Consider the following 21693-nt stretch of genomic DNA (forward strand, 5'->3'; position numbering starts at 1 on the left):
GCTGATCACGAGCATATATTTTGGAACTGTCCAAAAATTGACAAATATTGGGATGAAGTATGGTCAGTAGATATTGAAATATGAAATACCAAAGACAAGTGTGGTATTATATCTAGGAAACTTGAAAACACACATGGAGACGACATCGTATCTGGTCAAGGTGCTGCTGGCAGCCAGCAAAACAACAATAACGAGATTGTGGTATAGAAGTGACTCCCCAACTTGTGAGCAGTGGCTGTGCATTGTGGAGGAAATTTATGTGATGGAGAGATTTACACATTGACTCAGGATACAAGAGGAGCCGTTTCTTGAAAAATGGGAGAAATGGACTGAATACACAACCCGGAAGAATTACACCACAGAGGATTGAAATGGACTGTAATATGAAGATGAAAATGATGTAAAATGTTGACCCTGTGAATGTTTGTGCACGTGACAAAATAAAAATTATGTTTAAAAAAAAAGAAAAGTATGTGTTTAAGTTGAGTTTTGACACTAAATAAAATAACTACATTGGACTCAGGAACACAGGTTAGTTTTTCCTGAAAAGTAATGGTCCTGCCCAACAGCGAAGTGTCGCTTGCGTGCGTGTGTGCGTGTGTGTGTGTGGTGTGTGTGTGTGTGTGCGCGCGTGTGTGCGCGTGTGTGTGTGTGTGTTTAAGATAGTGTCTCTGTGTACAGCAAGCATCAACAGGATATGATCACTTCACACCTTTTCATCGGTTATGAAGTGCACCGCAAATGTGCTTCCGTCTCATCTAATGACCCACTGACAACACAAGTCAACGAGACGATCTCGCCAAAGTTCAGGTTGCAGAAAGAACACGGTGACAATGACATTGCTGGCAAGGTGACAACTGAGCCCCATTGAAAGCAGACTGCATCCATCTATCCATTCACCTTTTCCACCCTGCACCTCATCTCTCATCTTGCACGGCCATCACCACTGTTCCCTTATCCATCCATCCTGCAGGTGCTGACAAAGTACAAATCACCCGTTTCTTGTTACCTTCCTCCATCCCCCCGTTCTGCCATTTGCTTCTGTCAGCACAAAGCTGTTGTTTTAGCATTAAGTGGCTATGGGTCACAAAAAAAAAGTATGACAAAAGAAAAGTGAGGGAATTTAATCAACTGAAAAAAAGGAGAGATGACATGCACATCCAACCCTAGTTGGGCAGGTGCTGAGAGAACGAGTAGATACTAGAAAAATAAATAAAATAAATAAATAAATAAACAAAAACACTCGCACACTGAGGGCTCACATGCGAAAGAGTGCTTTATTGCACCAAATAAATGTTGTTTAGTTCATTTTTCTGGAATTGAATCAACTGCCTTCACTATACAGTAGTACCCAAGGGATGACTGGGTCTATCACAGTCGCTCTTCAGTGCCCAGTTATGTTCAACACTAACCTTTTCTTTCAGAAACACCTGCACTGCTGTGCTGAATCATGGTAGGAGTGATATAGCTTGCAGTGTTCCAGGCTATTTTCTCTCATGCCTGAACTGGAGTGCTCCTCAGAGCCGCATTGATTCTTTTCCACCGCTTGGAGCGGCGCTGGCCTATTAACGTGCCAAACTAATTAATGCAGGTAATTAAGTCTTGAATCCTATGTGGCCTCGGTCTCCATAATGCGAGCAAGTGGCCAAACCCAAACAGAGAGTGTGTGTTTGGGGGGGGGGGGGGGGGTATTACAGTGTCACATGCCGAAAATAGCAGATCTACAGGCTCATAGTGTATTACGTGCTGTGAGCTTGAAGATCAGCTATTTTGGCTTAATGAGGGAGGGGCACTGAGGAAGGACATACGGATTCTTCATTTATTCTCGCTTTAAAGAGGCTTCTTAAACCCAGGACAAGACTGTTTTAATGTCATCGTTGGAATAAATAATCAAAACTCTGTTTCTAAAAGACAAAACGCTGTTATAGAGAGATGATAATCTACATTGTGAAAAGTAACCAAAAATGGAGACAGGAGACAGAAGAATGTCCAGGAAGACCCCTGTCCGCATATAGATCTTAATAGGGGAAAATGTTACCTTTCAGCAAAGCATTTCCTGCCCCGTCTCCTCCCTCAACCTCTCTGGTATTCCTTCATAGCTGCAGCTCTGAACCACGCAGGCCTGGCGGGGAGTTTCTCCCAGTGTGCAAATGGCAGCAGGGGTGTCGCACTAAATTCTGGGCCCTGGGTACAAGGATTCGCTGCGGCCCCTCCACCTTGGGCCCTAGTAACTCAGTCCCACTTTCCCCCCCCCCCCTCGTGACGCCCCTGATGGCAGAGCAGAATGCTTTCGATAGCACAATGGATTTATGACCTTGGCCCCGCGGTCAGAGCTCACAGACCGGTGATTCATCACAAACTGTGACAATGGAGTGTCTGAAGAAGTGGGCTCGCTCCAGGAAGGGATAATTCATTAATCTGGTGCCGAGATCGTTCTGCACGTGATTAGAGTGAAAATAAATATGGTTCCTGAACCGAACCAACAGGCCATTAATAACGGATGACCTGGTAACTTCCCAGAGGCAGAACCTTATCAAGGTAGTCGCCGTACCCTGTCTGCAGTGTAGTCTATAAACACGTAGCAGTTACTACGCCGAACTTAAGTTGTGTGGGAGTTTATTTGTCCCTCTGTCATTGCCTTACACATCTTTACGGTGGGCAGGCCCAAGAGGAGGAATGCTTGGATGTATGAAACGCGTGGAGGAAGTGCCTGCCCATAGAAGGAGCTAGGAAGTGAGAAATAAAAAGGCTGTCTGGGTAGGAGTAGATAAGAGGCTCGGCAGAGGCCTTTGAACCCTGACCCCACCCCATCTTTAAGCACCATGACCTCATTGCCTGACTCAGAGGGTGGGGGAATCCAGAGGCACCACTGTCTGTGTGGAGGAGTGTGAGAGACAAACTGACGTACCTTTTGGGGCCGTGAGGAAAGAACAATCAAGGGCACTCTCGGATGACAAATGGACTTCTAACAACAGGGTGATCACGGGTGGTACAAGGCTTCATCCTTGGCCTCCATGACAGGAGACTCTTTGTGGAGCCCCGGAGCCCTGAGGCCTTGGGTGCCGCACTCTGACCTCGCTGTGGGGCCCCGAAGGGGGCCAGCTGTGAGGCTCTCTTTTAGCTCGCTCCCCTAAAGGGTCACCCGAGGACGAGGCTGCAGCATCAAACCAAACAGCCGGAGGAGCGGAAAGAGCCAAACCTCAGAGTGCCTTCACAGAACCCAAAGCCCTATGCCACATGAATAGAAAATAACCAAGTCGCCAGGATTTGCATGGTGGAGTTGGAATGCCAACCTGACTGCACAAAGTGGAGGATGTGTGCTTGCAAGAGCGCACAGGGGAGGACATAAAGCATTTTAAAAAATCAGAGTGGGAGGGGGGATGCGCGCCTGTGTCGCATGTCAGAAATAGCAGATCAACAAGTTCAAACCGAGTAACATCGGGGCACACTGTGAGCTTGTAGATTGCCTATTGCTAGTGTGCAACACGATGCGCAAACCAACTATCCAAATCAGGCATACTATGGAGAGGGGATTATTAGATTAAATCTCCATAATTACCGGTATTTAGGAAACAAGCACGTTGTCTGCAGCATGCAATGAATGCATACATACATGTGTGACAACAATAAGGAACACCATTCCTTTCCCTACACCAGCAGCTATTACCACTCCACATGACACCTGAACAGACTATTTAACATGCGTCAATGTGCAGAGCCTGTCATCAAGCACACCATCCATGTGGTGCATTGGAGAACTGCTGAGTCACAAATCAGACCATTCTCCATGATGCGCGCGCACACACACACACACACACACACACACACACACACACACACACACACACACACACACACACACACACACACACACACACACACACACACACACACACACACACACACACACACACACACACACACACACACACACACACACGCGCACGCACACACACACAGAGAAATATGTATATTTTATACATGGGCTCTGTTACACATATACATAAGTACGAATTGCATTCCCCCCCGAAATGCATGCAAATGCACACACAAACAAATATGTACGAATTGCATGTTCTTTGTCAGGGATGCAAATGTGAGTGTGTGCGCACACACACACGCACACACACAGTCCTTTTCCCCTAATAGCCAGAAACTGGAATCTGCACCACTTTGACTACCACAGATTGGAGGGTTGGCTAAATATCCCAGATTTAATATAATCTCTCAAACAACATGATTACAGACTGCAAGCGCAAGAAGAATTTTCACAAGAACAGCATTTAATTTTCCATGTTATCACCCTGAGCCCTTTTAATACCACCGCGTTAAGTCCTATGTGCAACTTGTGCAAAGGAGAGGAGTCGTTTGACCCTTCTCCTGTGTGTATGTGTGTGCGCGCGAGTGCATGTGTGTGCATGCTTGCGTGTTTGGGGGTACAAGTGAATGACAGGCCTCCTGTTCCAAGCCCCTCCTCACCCCCCCAGCCCCTGGGTTTGTCTAGCTTATCACAACCGTTCTTGTACCGTGAATCACAGTCCCTTAAGCTCCTGGCGCCTGCTCCCTATTTACCCACCAACCAGTCACCTTAGCTCATTTCTATGACAACTAATGCCATTCTGTTAAAAAAAAGAAAAAAAGAAGGAAAAAAAAACACCCCAGGATATAAAAGGCTTTTGCAGGATATAATAACCATCCTCGTCTCCTGCACAGATGCTATGGTGTGAGGTGCTACAGTACAGCTAGTTAAGCGCGGGTAAATGAATAAGAGCATTGGATTTCATTTTTCTCATGCATCCAAGGTTTGAACCCACCCTTGCCAAGTCACCATATGTCAGAATGATTTCTCTGCCGGTCCATGAAAAGCGATGGGAAAGGTTTCTGGAAAACTGCTTGCTTATTTTTTTCTCTGCTATTACAGGCCATTGTGTCTGTGACAGACAGACTTAGATGTATGCCTTCACTGATATAATGTCCAGCTCCGTGCTACAAATATAGTACTGTAGCATGATGGACATGCTGCTAGGAGGCCACTGTAGTGTAAATAGCCATATACTGTAATTGACCGGGCCATGGGTTTTTGCAATTGGCTTGCCAGCGACCTGTGTATAGCATTTGAGTACAGGGCAACCTACATTCAGGCATCTGGACTCCACCAAAATGCAAAAAAACCAGCCTTGTGTTGTTTGCTTTTCCACGAGTTTTCCCCATGTTCACTGTGGCTCGTCTGGCTCTGCAGCACAGAGCTTGCCAGCACACAAGCAGCTCCGAATGGGAGCTGTGCATAAAACACTACCCTGTTCTGTGGTTGAGTGCCACAGCACAGGCACACCCTGTGCACAGTTCACGTTGCAGACCCACAATCCCTCTGGCCGTGTGATTCTATCTCCCCGCAATAAGACTGACGCAATGGCATCATTCACCATATGAACGCTTTAGGTCCTGTCATGTCTAAATGTACACATGCACAGATTGCACGTACGCATCCACACATTATTTTCAATTCTCCCTCTCGTCAAAACAACCCGTCTATGCCACGCGGTTGGTGCTGGTGGTCGGTTTCAACCGAACAATCTCCGCTTTCTTTCACCTACGTCAGAAATGATTTTATTTTCTCTGGGACAGGATACAGTATATTTCCCTTTTCTCCCACTCCTCTATCACATTTCATTTCTGTACATATGTAGTTATTAGTGATGCGCGGATAGGCTTTTGAGGTAATCCGAATCCATCGGCGGATCACTGCGGTGCACCGTGGCTAAAACCGCCATCCACGCATCACTAGTAGCCATGTACAGAAATAGGCTACACTACAGGGTGGCGGTAATACTACAGAAAGCAATAAAGAAGCAAAATGACAAAAATGTGACAACCTCCAGTCCGTAAATCTGTAAACTGTCCCGTGCAGTCAAACACAGTCAGTGTTAATTTATCGATTTGCAACCATTTAGTTTTACTGTGTAAGGTCTATATCACTTTGAGTGTGCATATTATTGTCTGTGTACTATCCTATCTCTCACCTTGCTGGGCGTGTGATCAGCAGCGAGGTTGTTGCTCCTCTGGGGTACTTGGTAGACATCCTGGCTGGGGGGCACCTGGTAAATGCTCTGCTGACCTTGCTGCTGCGGGCTCTGGAAGGACGGGGGCACCTGATACAGACTCTGAGCTGAGCCTGCCTTCTGCTGGTAGGCGGCGGCGCTCTGACCCGGGGACGGAAGGGCGGCAGCAGCGGCGGTGGCAGAGGCCTGGGACTGGGCCTCGAACATGGGCCCGATGAGCAGCTTCAAGCGGTTCCCGGGGGCGATCCCCTGACGACCGTGCAGCGAGCAGAGCCACCAGCCCTCCAGGCCACCCGTGTTCTGCTCGATGACAGTCAGGATGTCCCCCTTGCGGAAGGCCAGCTCCTCGGGGGACTCGGGCACGTTGTCGTACAGCGCCTTGGCCATCAGGTTCTGAGCAGAGGGAGAACAGACACGACGCCGGTTAGAACCAGGGGTTCTCAAATCTTTTCAGGCCGTGACCCCCAAAATAAACATGTTTGAACAGGGGACCCCACACCCTGAAAAACACTTGGAATTGTAGGTATTACATTTAATGTTCCACAGATAAATATTGTGAAAATAGCCGATCTACATGCTCACAACGCCTGACCATGTAGATCAACTATTTTCACAATGTTCGCCTCTTGCTTACTTAATATTTGACAGTTTGGCCAGTTTGGTATTAAAACGGCCTTGAAAGTCCTTAAATTGTCACTTTATAAATGTGCAGAAACCCTGTATACACTTACACTGTATGTTGTTTTGTTTACTGTTGAGTGAAAAAAATAAGTTACATTAAGCTAATCATCTGGGGACCCCACAAAATAATTTGGGGAGCCCACTTGGGGTCCTGACCCCAAGTCTGAGAACCACTGAATTAGACACAAGTTTATACAGTAAAGAGTCAAAAGCTAGCACCCTATACCTAAAGGCATATTATGGGGAAACCTCACTCCGTTTCCGACCCCCGTCTATGAAGTAAGAGGAAAAATGGCCGCCATGTGAATATGGCCAATTATGCCGCTCTGGTGAATACAATGAGAAACTACTCGGTGCACTTGTAATTAGCAATTTTCAAAATTGCATTACCCCTTCAGGTCCCGACCAGATGTCTTCCAAAGTGATTTGAACTTGATAGGATTTTCTCAGGCCATGCGGCGCTGCAGGGCACAGTTACCTAACAGGCTCGCCTGGTAAATGGTGGTGTAATGACTCAAAGCCACAGATCTGGAGATAGCAAAGCCCAAAGGGAAGTCACCATTGTGTCTGAGAGCCACTTACCAATAATTACCTTGCTAAAGGCACTCATCTGATGGCCATTGTAAATACAGTACTACTAGAACACACTGCCCTTATTTCTGCAACAGCACTGAAATAGTGGAATGGGATTTCTTATAATCATGACAAGTCATCAAACTGGAGGAGCTATGCACATCTAGATACACTTTTTTGTAATCATAAACACACAGTGAACTCCAACGGGATGAATGCGCGCATATCAAATAAACAAAATGGATAACACTGGACACTTAATCTGACACAAAACAGAAATTTGGAGCAAACATCACCACAGCACAGGGAGCAAACAGTAAACAAAAACATATTTTGTGAACGTAATCTTCACAAAGTTTAAATGTCTTGTTTGTTTCCCTTCCATAAATACAAACACATCTCTCGCCTCCGCCAGTAGTGGTACTGGTTCCCTCTCTCTAGTCTGTAGTGTGGGAATCAGGAAGCCTACTTTTGGGCTGCTGTTGGGCTGAGCCCTCCCCGAACATTCAGCCATGCATCTTTCCCTCCACAGCCTGATTCAGAAGATTCCCATGTGAACCATTCTCCACCGGTAACATTGTTATCTCTTGCTGGGAGTCTGTTCTCCCTGTTCATTGTCTCAGTATGCCGTCATGACCATTATACAGCAACACCCAATGCACAATTACCCTCCACAATCACCTCAGCCGGTACCAGCTAGCTCATCTGCAGGCCTGTAACACACTTGAACATGACCCCAGAGCAATGGAAGTGGACATCTAATTTTTGAATAAAATAAGTTCATCTCAATGGGCTGGGCACTCATCTAAGATGAAACGAAACAAGGATTACTGCAAAGATTCACTCTCATGCCCCTCCAACGGTTTAGCGTAGTTGTAATTTTATCCGTGAGAAATAAGAGTGAAACACCGTCAAGCTGACGTCAAACATGCTTAAAGTAGCTCTAAACTGTAATGCTTTGTCACTTTTTGGTTTTATGTTGCATCACATGAAACTTGATGAGGTTAACTTCCAAATGCTCCATACTCAAATAAAGTAGTTCAAGACCACTCCTATAAACAAAACAAAACGTAAAGACATACTGTAACATAGTTCTTTGCCTACTCCCACGTCTCCACTAATTATAGCAACTATAATCAACTGCCAAAACAACAAAACTCTCGGTCTTGAGACATAATGTATTGGCACACCAAAAAAACAAACAAGTAAAAACACCTCTATTTGGGCAGCTAAGACCAGCCAAGTCCTACTAAGCTTTATGAAGATAAAAGCTGATATGACAGTGAGACACCTTTAAAGAAAAGCTCACGTGTCTGAATCCGCCAAAACCACACAGTCTAAGCCTCTCTGAGCATACAATTACAAAATGATAGATGTGAGATAGAACATGTAATTCATTGCACTGAAACAAAAATAAATCATTCCAAAGACAAAGGCAATAATAAAGGAGCAAGTAGAGTTTCGAATACCTTTTTGAATATTTGTCATGAACTGAGGCCAGAGCGAGTAAACATATTTCTCTGTTCAAAAATCAACACAGCTGTTACTGCAATTGTTATTCATACTCCTTCAGCCTTCTAGAACAAGAGAAATGTATTACTTTTTAAAATCAAAACATGTTGAACAGAAAAAGATTCAATAACAGATTTGTTTGACTTGGAGCTCATCGAATACAATTATTTGCCTACTCCAAAATAGTTTCAAAATGGAGCTGCTGGCTGTCAAAGCCCAAGTGTCTGTCTGTGTGGCAAGATTTTTACACATAAGGAGTCACGGGCAAAAAAGTGTCACAAAACCGTAGCCAATCATTGCCTATACTCTTGGCTAATCGACCACATGCCAGTGATGACACATCCGTTCAAAGAATCATTGGCATGGCTGTTGATGAGTGAACTACTTTGTGTGAGTAGCTGGACATTTGCCGAAGTCTGACATCAGTCCGAGTGAAGAAAAAATGTGGTGGTTTGTTCCTGGAACAGATATACCAGGAAACAAATGGTCGACAAACTTGACAAACTTTCACACCGTCAACATCCTTCTGTCCAAAGTTTGGCTATGTAGGAGCCAGTCTTAGACAACATAAATATAAATATAGACAACACATGTAAACTCAATTTAACTCTCAAACCGTAACAATTTACATATTTAGAGTTACATTATCACATATTTTGATGCGGCCAAAGTAAACACTGACTTTATAGTTCTATATTGACCAAATTAGACTTCTAGCAGAATAACTAAATACTAGGGTCTCTATATATTTTGGTTATTTATAAAAGTAAATGATTTAACTGTTCCAGGACCAGAGACTTCCAGGACCGTCTGGGGCAAAGAAGAGGCTCCCTGGTTGGAGAGTCTTTTAAGTGTGTCATTGCTGGGAATACAAACAGGTTGTTAGCCATAATGGAGACCAGAAACATGGAAATCCCTTTCATGTGAGGCATGGGCGGGAAAGATCAGCCCCCGTTTGCTTGTTTTTGTTTGCTCCTGGACACTGCACATCTGTAATTGGAGCAGGTGAAACTGACTATTAAAACAGATGTCATATCTCAGGCATAAACATTAGTTAGTCAGAACGAGGTGACTCCAATGCTTGTCACTGATCCGCCTGTAAACACATGTGTTTGCCATTTCTAAGTGGGCAGAGGGGTGGGCCCTGTGCTTATGCTTCACCTACACAGATGAGTGTTGTCTTCCGGGAAGTTATCTTTTACGCACTGTTAAACACACTTCTGTAGGTAACTTCCCTTTTTTTGCTTCCCCTGAAAGGTTGTCAATGAATTGACTGGTGTATTTGCGTGACAGCAACGGTGTTAAAACAACATATTGGTCGAGGTGTGTGGACTGATGGTGGACTGGCATGTTCAAGGCAATCATTCAACATTTGCTTGTGTAACTGATCCACAGCTGATAACGATGGCATAAAAAAAGTGTTTCAACTTTGACTCAGGGCTTGTAAATAACTGGGCCACACAGGATACACGCCTCATGTTTATGACAGTACACAAGGTGGTAAAAAGTACACACACACACACACACACACACACACACACACACACACACACACACACACACACACACACACACACACACACACACACACACACACACACACACACACACACACACACACACACACACACACACACACACACACACACACACACACACACACACACAGTGAGGGTTGCACAATGAATGAATGAATAATTCGAAAATCAAACACCTTATTTGGTCAGTTGTTACACGTTACACTCCTCTCCTGACAGAACACAACATTTAATATAACCAGAACATTGTACAGCCCATCTCTCCATCCATCTGGCAAAGGAACAATAAATCACAGAGGCTATTACATACCATTTGACCAAGCACATGGCACAGATAAACACAGTGAGCAACAAAGGCAGTAAGAAAATGATAAAAACATGTTTTTCCACCAAAGATTGTTGTTGCCAATAATCATGATTAATACTCATGACTACAATATTAAAATATGAAAGTATTAAAGTGACATATACAGTTAGGCAGTTTGAGCAAAATATCCTAATCCGGACCATCGTTTTAGCCATAATCACGGAGACCTAATGCCTGCTCATGTGTCTCTCTAGTCTTAACACCTGGAGACTGATAAATACCTCGGAGAATCTCTCAATAAACGTGTGCTTAAGCCATTAGAAAGCAATTAAATAGGAGAAAAGCAGTACAAAGCGGAGCCGTTTAGGTTCACACCTGGAGCAGCGCGTGTAAAGTTCCAGACACAGCTGTGTAGCCCCACTCCTCCAATACCTCTCTCTTTCCTTTTCTTTTTTTTTTGGGGGGGGGGGGGGGGGGGGGAGTGATGACTCATACACTTCTACATCAACAGTGCATTTTCCACATGGTGTCTCGTCTGAGCGCTAATAGCAGTCTGCTTTGCTCGTTTGTGCGGAAGGTGCGCTCGTCGTACCCTGTGCTGCTGACCACTCCAGAAATAAGAAGCCCTTACGTAACACACTGCCACTGAAAGCAAGCAAGGGCCCCGCCTCTGTTTTCAGTAAAGAGCACTCTGGGTGGGTTTGGCTCCGATTCTAGAGTACACGTCGGGCCTAGTGAAGGTGGCTTTGGGTAAATGAGCTCACAAATGCAACGCGCTCTGAATTCCCCCGCCACCTCAGCCAGAATCACTACCACACCACACATCGCATGAGATCTGCGTCCCCACGGCAACGGGAGGGGTCACACATTTAAAGAGGCATGGACGTGTTACGGTCCAAACTAGGGGTGTAACGATACACCTTAATAGCGATTCGATACATATCACGATACATGGTTGACGATACGATACATGGACGATATTGGTTCATTCATGGCGACACGATACGATTCGATTCAATGATTTAAAATCGATATAGTAACTATTTATCAAAGAAATTAAATCTGTGTGAAAGGTGTGGATAGTGCAGGTTTTTAAGGGAAACATGTATTATTATGGATATAAATAAGTAAACACAGTGATTATCTGCCAAATACATGGTCATTGTATGTTGACAAACCTGCACCTTGACATGAACCCAGAGATTACACACATTTATCGATAGACCAGTGTAGCTTTATGGAAAGGAAAAGTAATGAAACCCCTCCTTTTTATTTTTTCTTCTTAAAAATGCTAAATACAATGCACAAGAAGGTAATATCGATACAATCGATTCTTTGCACTGCCGATTCGATACGATACAAAATAAAACGATACGATTCGATTTTAGCTGTTTTCATTTCGATATACTTCGGTTTTTTAAGTTGAAAACGATATTTCGATACAGTTACTATATTGTTACACCCCTAGTCCAAACCATCCACCCTCCACACTCAGCCATCCACCCTCCCCTGTTCCCCCCTAAAAAGTGGTTGGATCCAACTGTGAGAACATCATACTGTTCCTATAAAACCCCATGGAGTACATCAGCAGTGGGCTGGTGTAAAAAGAATTAGGGCCATACCACTGTAACACATGCCCTGGGGTGGTGCATGGAATGGGTGAACCAGCACACTCATTTGGCCTCATTTCACATAGGTAAATATAGAAAATAATTATAGTAATGACGATAATGAGGACCTGATGACTTTCACGGGCCGTTCCTCTGAGTCTAAGGCTGCTGCGGGTGAGAGCCAGTTCAAATAAATGGGCCGTGTGAAAGGGGTTCTGGGTAGAAAATGGCTCATGGGAAGAAGTTCGGGACTCAAGAGTACACAGCAATTTCTTCATTTGAGCAGTTTTCTAGCAGGCTGACCGACTGATTACAGCCTCCATGTAACCTCTGGCAGTGGCCATGTAATAACATAATTACACATCAGGTTAGGTAAAAACCTCATCTCCTCTATTTCTGAAGTGGTCTTAATGCCAAGAAACATATCACAACTTCAGTGTTTCCATTTTCAGTGAGCACAATTCAACTTCATCACTTACCACACAAGCAAATAGCAGCACGTGCTATGCTGTTTCGCATATTGACTGATGCCTCGTGTATGCACTAAGGTCAATGCAATTACAGAGTAATAACATGAAAGCAACGGTAGCGAACTGCAATCAATAAAGCAAAGCCCTGCACTCTGAATAAAATGAATGAATCCTCCTATTGTCTTTTTATTGATAGCATGGGGCCTCCGTTATGTTTTCTATGATTCAGTCCTTTTTGGAGAACTGATTCACACCGCTTATAAGACAGAGGAAATGTCTATGAATGTGAATTGTTATCAATAAACAGTAAACACTCTTATGTCATACTCATATGTTCAGTTTTGTAGAAAACAGAAGTCATTGCACTGAAACATCTAACGAGTTAATGAATTTCATTCCAACACAAATTTGCATCATGATAAAATGCCGGGATGGAGCTTAACATCAACCACATTCAAGACAGAACAAATGGCCCTATTTAGTGCATTGAGTAATGACACCCTTATGACGGATCACATCTCCCCACCCCTAAAAAACCCCATCTAGTCATACTTGCTCCCCCCGAATAAGGCAACCATCTTCAACAGGATATGCTATACCATGTTAGGCCTAACCACAGTGCATGCTGTGACAACCCACAGCATGCACAACCCATAACTTACCATCACAATTTGAAATCTCGTTTCTGTCAAAATCCGACTTCATCAAACAGACTCTCTCGTCATTAACTGAATCACCCAAATCATGCGTCAGCGTAACATGGAGTTTCCCCGGAAAATATAATGATTTTGATTCTTATCCGCCCTTTCCGCAGACACAGCATGTTTTAGCATTACTGCATTTTCTACTCATATCCACCAAATAAATACCCACACACATTCCCTTTGTCAAACTGCACATTCAAACCGCAAAACAACATCCAGGCAACCTTTATCAACAGCAGTAAAAGTCCACATGAAATACGTTATGGGCAGGACATGCTGGTAGCTTCACAAGAAGACAAGACAGCCATTGACTAAATCACGGGGACTGTGAGTTACTGTAACTGCTTAATAAAACCGCCCGTCTTCCCTTAGCTGCCCTCCATTCCCTCTCCGTTCGGTTCAAGGTGGTATTAATTTACTGACACATTCAAAAGGTAACTCGATGTCCACCCAGCCCTCCTTAGCCTGCAGCAGTTCCTGTGCTCTGCGTCTGCACCACCTTGAGGAATTTAGAGTGGGACACGACACGGGGACCCACCTTGCCTTCCTTCTCACAACATCCTCCTGACCTGCCTTGCTCGGGTCATGGAACCACAATTATATGTAGCCTACATAAAATGAACTTACACTGTGGAAGTGTGGATATATTCTTTCAAGTATGTATCCTATTCAGTGATAGGGAGGGGTTATTTGTGCTTAATTTATGATCCCTCGTACAGCGGTGCCGCGTGCGGAAAGTAGCAGATCTACAAAGTTCATCTACGTGATTCGACATGTGAGCTTGTAGTGCACAACAACAGTGCACAACCAAATATAAATCAGGCTTTAGGCTTGCATGTTGTGTGTAACAGTCTCTCACGTCGGTTGTGCCAGGACAATGCAATGGTAGAACCTACGTTACGGATGGTATGCACATACTCTGGGGCCCAAAAAAAGAGCTCAGCGAGTGAAGATGGGGGGGGGGGGGGATTTTAATTGTGCCAAGTGAGGGTGGTGGACTTGTGCTACAGGAGAGCGCCATTGTAACCCTAGGAGATGCTGGATAATCCCTCAAGGGCTTATGGGTCGTGATGAGAGAGATATGTTTTATGGTATCTCCGCAGGCCCACATTTCATGGTTTTACATATAGGCATAACCAATGAGATGCACATTTGCCACACTGTCCTCCCGATTTCACACTCCGCGCTTGACACAAAAAACTCTGCCAAACAACTAATCCCACGACCTTCCCCCCCAACATATGTGCCTGTGGGGAAAGGGTGACTAATTTGTTTACTCAATGAATTTTGGGAATGTGTAGAACATCCAGTCATATTACAAAATGACCCAATAATTAGGACTTGGTTTTGGGCTCATTGTTTTGTTGTGGGAGGATATGCGAGGATTAAACACACACAGCTTCTCGCCAGGAACGAACCTATGACCCTCTGTTTTTCTGAGGCAATCTTTCAAACACCATAGCCAGTGAAATGTGTTTTTATCAAAAGTGATATGCCACTTCACTGAGTCAAACAAACAAGACCATGAGTTGAAAGCAAAGCATTACAGACACACGATCAAAGTTGTAATTTTGAAGCCCACATTTGTAAGGTCACTCTTGACGTTTTTCCCAGACCCCCATGGTAACAGCTGTTAATGTTCCTCTTATTTGACATGAGGGCAGGCTTTCCATCCATCCAACTGAAATTAGTTGACAGGGTTCTACTACTAGAAGATCACTGCAAAATACTTGACATTCTTCAGAGGAAGGGGGGAATGTCAAAAATTATTTCCGCCAAAGGTTAACCATGGAAATGACTACATGCATTGTCCCTGGTGTTAGGTAGGTTCGCTTTTTCCTTCCTGGTCATCATTTTCAAATGGTAAGACTTGGCCCATGGTGCGAGGGCACAGCAGGGGGTTGGGGTACCCTTATCCACTCAGAATGGGGGGAAAGCTCTTCATGCTTGATTTGGAAAATCCGGTGCTGGGTGGAGTTAGGGATGGCCGAGGGGGGTGGGGAGAGGGAATCCTGGAACATCTTGAGAGACATGGTAGAAGCTACATCTCACACACCAGTGAGAACCAAATTAGACAAATCTAGACATAAGGCAGAACAAAAAAATATATATATAATTTCTTTTTACTAATAAAAGGAAGGACAGAATAATGCATCGGCTATTTTCACTTATGATAAATGCAAAACGAACAGTTTCGGATATAAAAGGTTTCTGCCCGATAACAACGATATAAAATCCTAATTGTTGTGCTTCAATAAGTTACTAAAAATCATGTGTGGGCTAAGGCCAACCGTGAGACAGAGGCAAAGTAATACAAGGGGGTGGACTGTTTAACTGGTGTGTGAAGCTTGCTCATGGATGAACCCTGTTCTTCTCATGGAGAATACAAAGGTCTCTGGAGAAGTGCTCTTTCCACACAATGGAACCCATATCAAAAGGTACATACACTAGCATGAGCACACATACAGTAAATACATACAACAACACACAAACTCTCACAGAGAAGAGTATGTGCCCCCTCCAAACAAACCCTCATTAACAAGGGGCACCTTGAAACAATTATGTGCAACTTCAGCACAACCCTGCTAGGCACAGTTGCCGAGTGGTTCTCATGCATTCTTGTGGAGGACCCCAAAATGATAAGGCTGTGGACCACCATTTGAAAATATTTTGTTTCCTTGTTTTTAATAAGAGATGATTTGTCAAGATTCGTCAAAGGTTTTTTGAAAACAGAGTATTTACAAGCTCACAACGTGTAGAAAAATAAAATGTGTCTAAGCTGTTCCTCATTTTGCTGGGGACCCATCACCCATTGGATCCCCCCTCAAGGACCCCTGGGTGTCTCTGGACCCCAATTGAACCAGTGGCCTGGAGTGCATTTTATTTATTCATTCTCACGGTGAGAGGTCCACAATCACCAAACTCCCATCCCCCCATGAATCCAACAACCCCTCCACAACACCACCTCTTCCCCCACCCACTAACTTCCTATTCCCTTTCATTTTCTTTCCCTTTCAGTATCCGAGAGAGAGCCTCCTCCTCCTCTGACATCCACGGTCACAGACTGGGAGAGAGAACAATGTCTGCCTCGCTCGCTTCCAACTCACTCTCTTTTTGGGCCGTTGCCTGGAACCTGGGCCCAGGAAAAAAAGAAAACACACACACACACACACAGACACACAGACACACACAGACACACACACACACACACACACACACACACACACACACACACACACACACACACACACACACACACACACACAGGCTTGGACTTTGTATAACTTTGGTTCACCTAATCACTCTTCACTCTGGTCCTGAAGCTATTTCTGCCACAGTTACGTAAGCTACAAAAGAATGACTGAAAAGGAAGAGGACTCCTAGTGTGTGTGTGTGTGTGTGTGTGTGTGTGTGTGTGTGTGTGTGTGTGTGTGTGTGTGTGTGTGTGTATGTGTGTGTGTGTGTGTGTGTGTGTGTGTGTGTGTGTCTGTGTGTGTGTGTGTGTGTGTGTGTGTGTGTGTGTGTGTGTGTGTGTGTGTGTGCACTGTCATAATGAAGATGGGGGAGGATCCAAAGACTCATATCCTCCTTTTGCCCGAGAAAAAGGAAAAAAAAACATGTGTAATAGTAGTGCTCTTAACCCTATTTACATGGCTTGACAAATACAAGCTGTGTGAGATTGTGTATCGGAAATGTTTGAAAATCCTTCCCTTATATAATGACATGCCCAAAATAGGGACGCCAGGTTGAAAGCAGCTAATTGCTTCTCTCTATGCTTGTTCCCGAGTGTAAAGAAATCTGTCTGTGTATGGTCTCAACTTGGGGATTGTACGCATTAGATGACCTATGGAGTGACAAGCAATCCCCTCACACCTGCACACACCTGTTGGAAAACATCTGTGATGTCACAGAAAAGGGGACGGCGTCTGGCCCAAGCCGGCTGGCTGGCTGACCCCTGGGTTTTGACGCGCCGCCGCCAGTAGTACGTACCGTCAGGACATATGAGATGCCGCCATCGAGCCACTGCACTTAGTTAAGCCTGTGTGGAAACATAACCGCCCTCCGCAAGGAATTCAGCACTTAATATAGCTGTGGATAATTTACCTCAGCCAGGAGGACGACAAGCAAATGCCAAGAGCTGATAGGGGGACATAAAACGCCTTTTGTAAATATTTAACAAGAATTAGACTGGGTTAAGATCTGAAGGGCGGAATCTGTGAGGATTGGAACAGAACTCCAACAAAAAGAGGATAGCATTAGGACAGGGGTCTTCAACGTTTTCAGTCCAAGGACCCCTTAGCTGAGAGAGAGATGAAGCAGGGACCACCAGAATCCATATAGTTTCATCGTTTGCACAATCATCAGTGCCACCGCAGCGCGAGGCGTTGTGAGCTTGTAGATCTGCTATTTTTGGCTAAAGTTCTCAGAATATGGACGCTATAGGGTTCGAATGGTTAATAAAAAAAAGGAGAAAAACAAGTTTCTATCCCACAAAGATTTGGAGGACCCCCTGTAGTAACTCTGAGGACCCCCTAGGGGTCCCGGACCCCCTGTTGAAGACCCCTGCATTAGGATATACTGACACCAGGCCAGGAAATGTGCATTTGAAACGGGTCAGATCTATGGCTGTTACCACATACACCACCGGCCTCTCTCTCTCTCTGTTGCACAATTGGGTGACTGTGCTATTTGCTATGCTTTCCATATCTCAACATGGTTATGATCCAACAGGCAGAGAAAGAGAGAGTTGAAGAGACAGAGAAGTGGAGTAGTTTACGTCACAAAGATTGCATATAGTTAGATTGTCGTCAAGCAGACAAATAACAGATTTATCCCTTTCAGTTCTGAAGAATATAACTCTGAATGGGAGTAGGTTGATGTTGCTATACACAATAAAATCCTCGTGTGGATTTATCCATTTGTAACATGTGTACAAATGTAACAAAATGTAACTCTTTTGTACACTTCTCAGAGTTAAATTAACCTTTCACTAAGATTGATTTTACATTGTATTACCAGAGGCTTGCTAAATATGTAGTCTTCTTAACTGAAAGCAAACCACCATCATCTCTGTTACTGCTGTGTATGTTTATGGTGCACGGAACAGGGCAATGAGTCAACATGACGCAAGCACATGGCGCACACACCCACACAATCACAGAATCCCCTGGGAAGCCGGTCTCAGGTCATTGTTGGACAGGACTTACGGAACCAAACCAATGACACTGTGACTACACACTGTGGAATCCTGATATGAGTGTTCTGTTTAACTCCCTCAGAGCTACAAATGGATAATGGGGCGGGGTCTGAAAAATGGGCAAAAACGGGGGTTACACAGTGTACTGCTTATTTTAGTAGGAGTGGGTGGTTTTGAAATACCACGGCGCCAATTTACTGTAGTGTACCTGGACATCTCTTGCCAACTGTCCTATATTCCACACATAGTGTTGAGGCAGACAAAAGAATTCCATTCATGAACAGCGGGGTTCAGGCATCCGTCCAAAGTCGGAAGTGAATCTTCTCATTATCTCTGAGCTGTAGTGTTGTGTGCAGAGAGAGAATGTACTGAATGGTAGGCCTACAAGTTCACAAGATGCCAAGTTTCCATGGGTGCCAATCCAAACGCTTCCTCTGTGTCTGATAAACCTCACAGCCAGCAGGTTATTACTACTCAACGACTAACCTGTCACAAGACAAGACCTTTAGTGAGCAACAGTTGCATCTAAAATAAGACCAGCGATGGACTATGTGCAGAGTGTGCTGAGAAAGAGTCTCTGTAGGCTAGTGGGATGTCCTGGTGGTTCTGCCTGTCAGTCAGTAACTATGCATAATGTACCACGTAGGCATGGCTCATGAGGCATGACCTACAGTACTGTTGTGTCAACCCAACTCTTTATCCTCCCTTTCATGTCTCCATTCACTGCACCATACACACAATCTTGAAAACAAGGTTCAAAAGGCTGTATAGATTAGAATAGCCATGCAAAATCGACAGCAATGATTCACCAAGCTGCTTTAGGTTGAGAGGTGTCTATTGACCTCAAATGAATGTCCCGTTTGTTCGTCAGCCCACACAAGGATGTAAACAAACAAAATATTGTCCAAACAAAGCTGGAGCCTCACATTCAAAGGGAACAGCAAGGGGGTCATTGAGAAGGACATAAGTAATGGCACACAGGAATAATGAATGTGTCTATATGTCTTAACTGCTACCTAGTCATTTGAGTTGCAGCAATATTCATTCCCCCCACAAATGTACAATAACATCAGTCAGGCAGCTGGGACACTTAGGGGAATTATGGGCCCCAAATACTGTGCGATTTAAGATTGAGAGAAGGTAAATAAAGACAGAAAGATTATGTGAAGAGCTTCTCTTCGGAATATTCCCCCCTGAAGATTTGTCCCCCTTAAATTCAATCCAGAGGTGTAAAGTAACCAAGTACATTTACTTAAGTAGGCAACACTTTTGAGTTATTTGTATTTTACTTGAGTATTTCCAATTTCCAATACTTTTACTTCTACTCCATCTTGGATCCAAATATTGTACTTTTACTCCACTACATTTATTTGAAAACTATGGTTAGGCTACTACTACTAGTTACTTTGTAGATTTTATTATATCTACAAAGTAACTAGTTATATTATATTATTATTACAAAACCTACATTCACAACTGAGGGATTGTGAGCTTGCAGATCTGCTATTTTCAAATCATTAGTATACATTTGAAAACTTGAAAATTTGACATTCTGCATGAGTTATTTTACTTTTTGTACTTTAAGTACATTTTGATGACAACACTTTTGTACTTTTACTCAAATAAATGTTGAATTCAGGACTTTTTACTTGTAACAGAGTATTTTCTACATTGATACTTTTACATGTGAGTAGTAGGCCTACTGTCAGTACACTGTACTGATTCAAGCTAAGTTCGAGTGCACATTATTATCACCATCTCAACATCTAGCCACGGTATTCTGAACTCAGTTCCTGACCTCTTGAAATAAATGGTTCTACCCGGTTTTGTCATGAACCCCCCGGCCGGCCGGGGCTGTATATTATTCATCACCATTCACCACACACACAGAACTAAAATCACTGAAATAATTCAAATAAATAACAAATGCAAGACTTTTTAAAGAAGGACCAGCCAAACAGCGATCAGTAGATTACGTATTTGGCCCGTTATGGTCACACACGAATACAAGGGAAAGAAGCGCTTATCTCGAATAACTTATTCCCGTTACACTGCATGGATGGAACATTACTTACTTTGTATTTCATTGTGAGCGCCTGGACCTCTCCTCGAATCCCACGAAAAAGTGTAAAATATCCGCTTATGGAATCAAAGAGCGCACATCTGAACACTGAACTGGAATGTTTTGTTTGCAGTTAAAGAGCCATGGAGAATCGGCAACAGAACGATACGAGGAACTGTGTGAATCCTCCCTCCTTGTCGCACGGAATCCACTTCTCTCTCTAGTCTGTAGTCCTATTCTAACAGAACACACACATTACACTACACTATGACGGACTTTTAGCTCATTTGCATGAACCGGTTCCTATTGGTCAAAACAATGCGTTGTCCCCTCCCCCTACTTTAAATATGATGTCATTGCCACATGCCAAGGACCCCCAAATTGACACTTATTATCCCGCGGACCCGCGAATAGATATGCCAGGGACCCCCAGAAGATTTTTACATTCTCAACCATTTTAATTTCAAGCACCCCCAGTTTGACTTTATTTAATGGTATTTCTCTCTGAAAACCCAAATTATATATTGAAATCAATGTTAACTTGCTTGCTCAGAGAGTGTACATGTGTACATTCTCTGTGTTAAATACCCATATTTTAAATGTATACCACAATAATTATAATATAGGCTATACAAATAATATTGTCTATACAATTTCCTTTTTTATTTGTCTAGTTCTTTACATATTTCTCACTCTTTATCCTAGTGATTACATGTTTTGATTGAATTTATGTGAAAAGCTTATTTTCAGACTAAAGAAACATATATTCTTCCTTCCGTACGTTTAAAATCAAATTTGCTCCGTCCTCTCACATTTAGCAAGCATGATGGCCCATTTACTTTATTTCTTAGGATTGCAGTATGGATTGATGAACCTAAAGGAGGAAATAAATAATCAATTGTTAAACTGAAGGGACTTTTCCTCAGGTACATTGAAATAGAATAAACTTCAATATAATTCAAGACACTTTCCACTTGCCT

General features: G+C 43.7%; 1 protein-coding gene across 1 annotated transcript in view; it reads right to left on the minus strand.

Moving 5' to 3' along the window:
* The window catches only part of nedd9 (neural precursor cell expressed, developmentally down-regulated 9), a 30823-nt gene extending 9915 nt beyond the window's left edge, over nt 1–20908 (minus strand). Inside the window, exons 1-2 of the mRNA XM_080735081.1 lie at nt 20727–20908; nt 6021–6452 (exon numbers count right to left, since the gene is read on the minus strand). Coding sequence (XP_080591207.1) covers nt 6021–6452; nt 20727–20738 — 444 coding nt within the window. The 5' untranslated portion in view covers nt 20739–20908. The remainder of the gene's footprint in view (nt 1–6020; nt 6453–20726) is intronic.
* Between the last annotated feature and the right edge of the window lie 785 nt (nt 20909–21693).

The sequence above is a fragment of the Nannobrachium achirus genome (assembly GCF_963921795.1).
Source record: "Nannobrachium achirus genome assembly, chromosome: 10".
In the NCBI taxonomy this organism is placed as follows: domain Eukaryota; kingdom Metazoa; phylum Chordata; class Actinopteri; order Myctophiformes; family Myctophidae; genus Nannobrachium; species Nannobrachium achirus.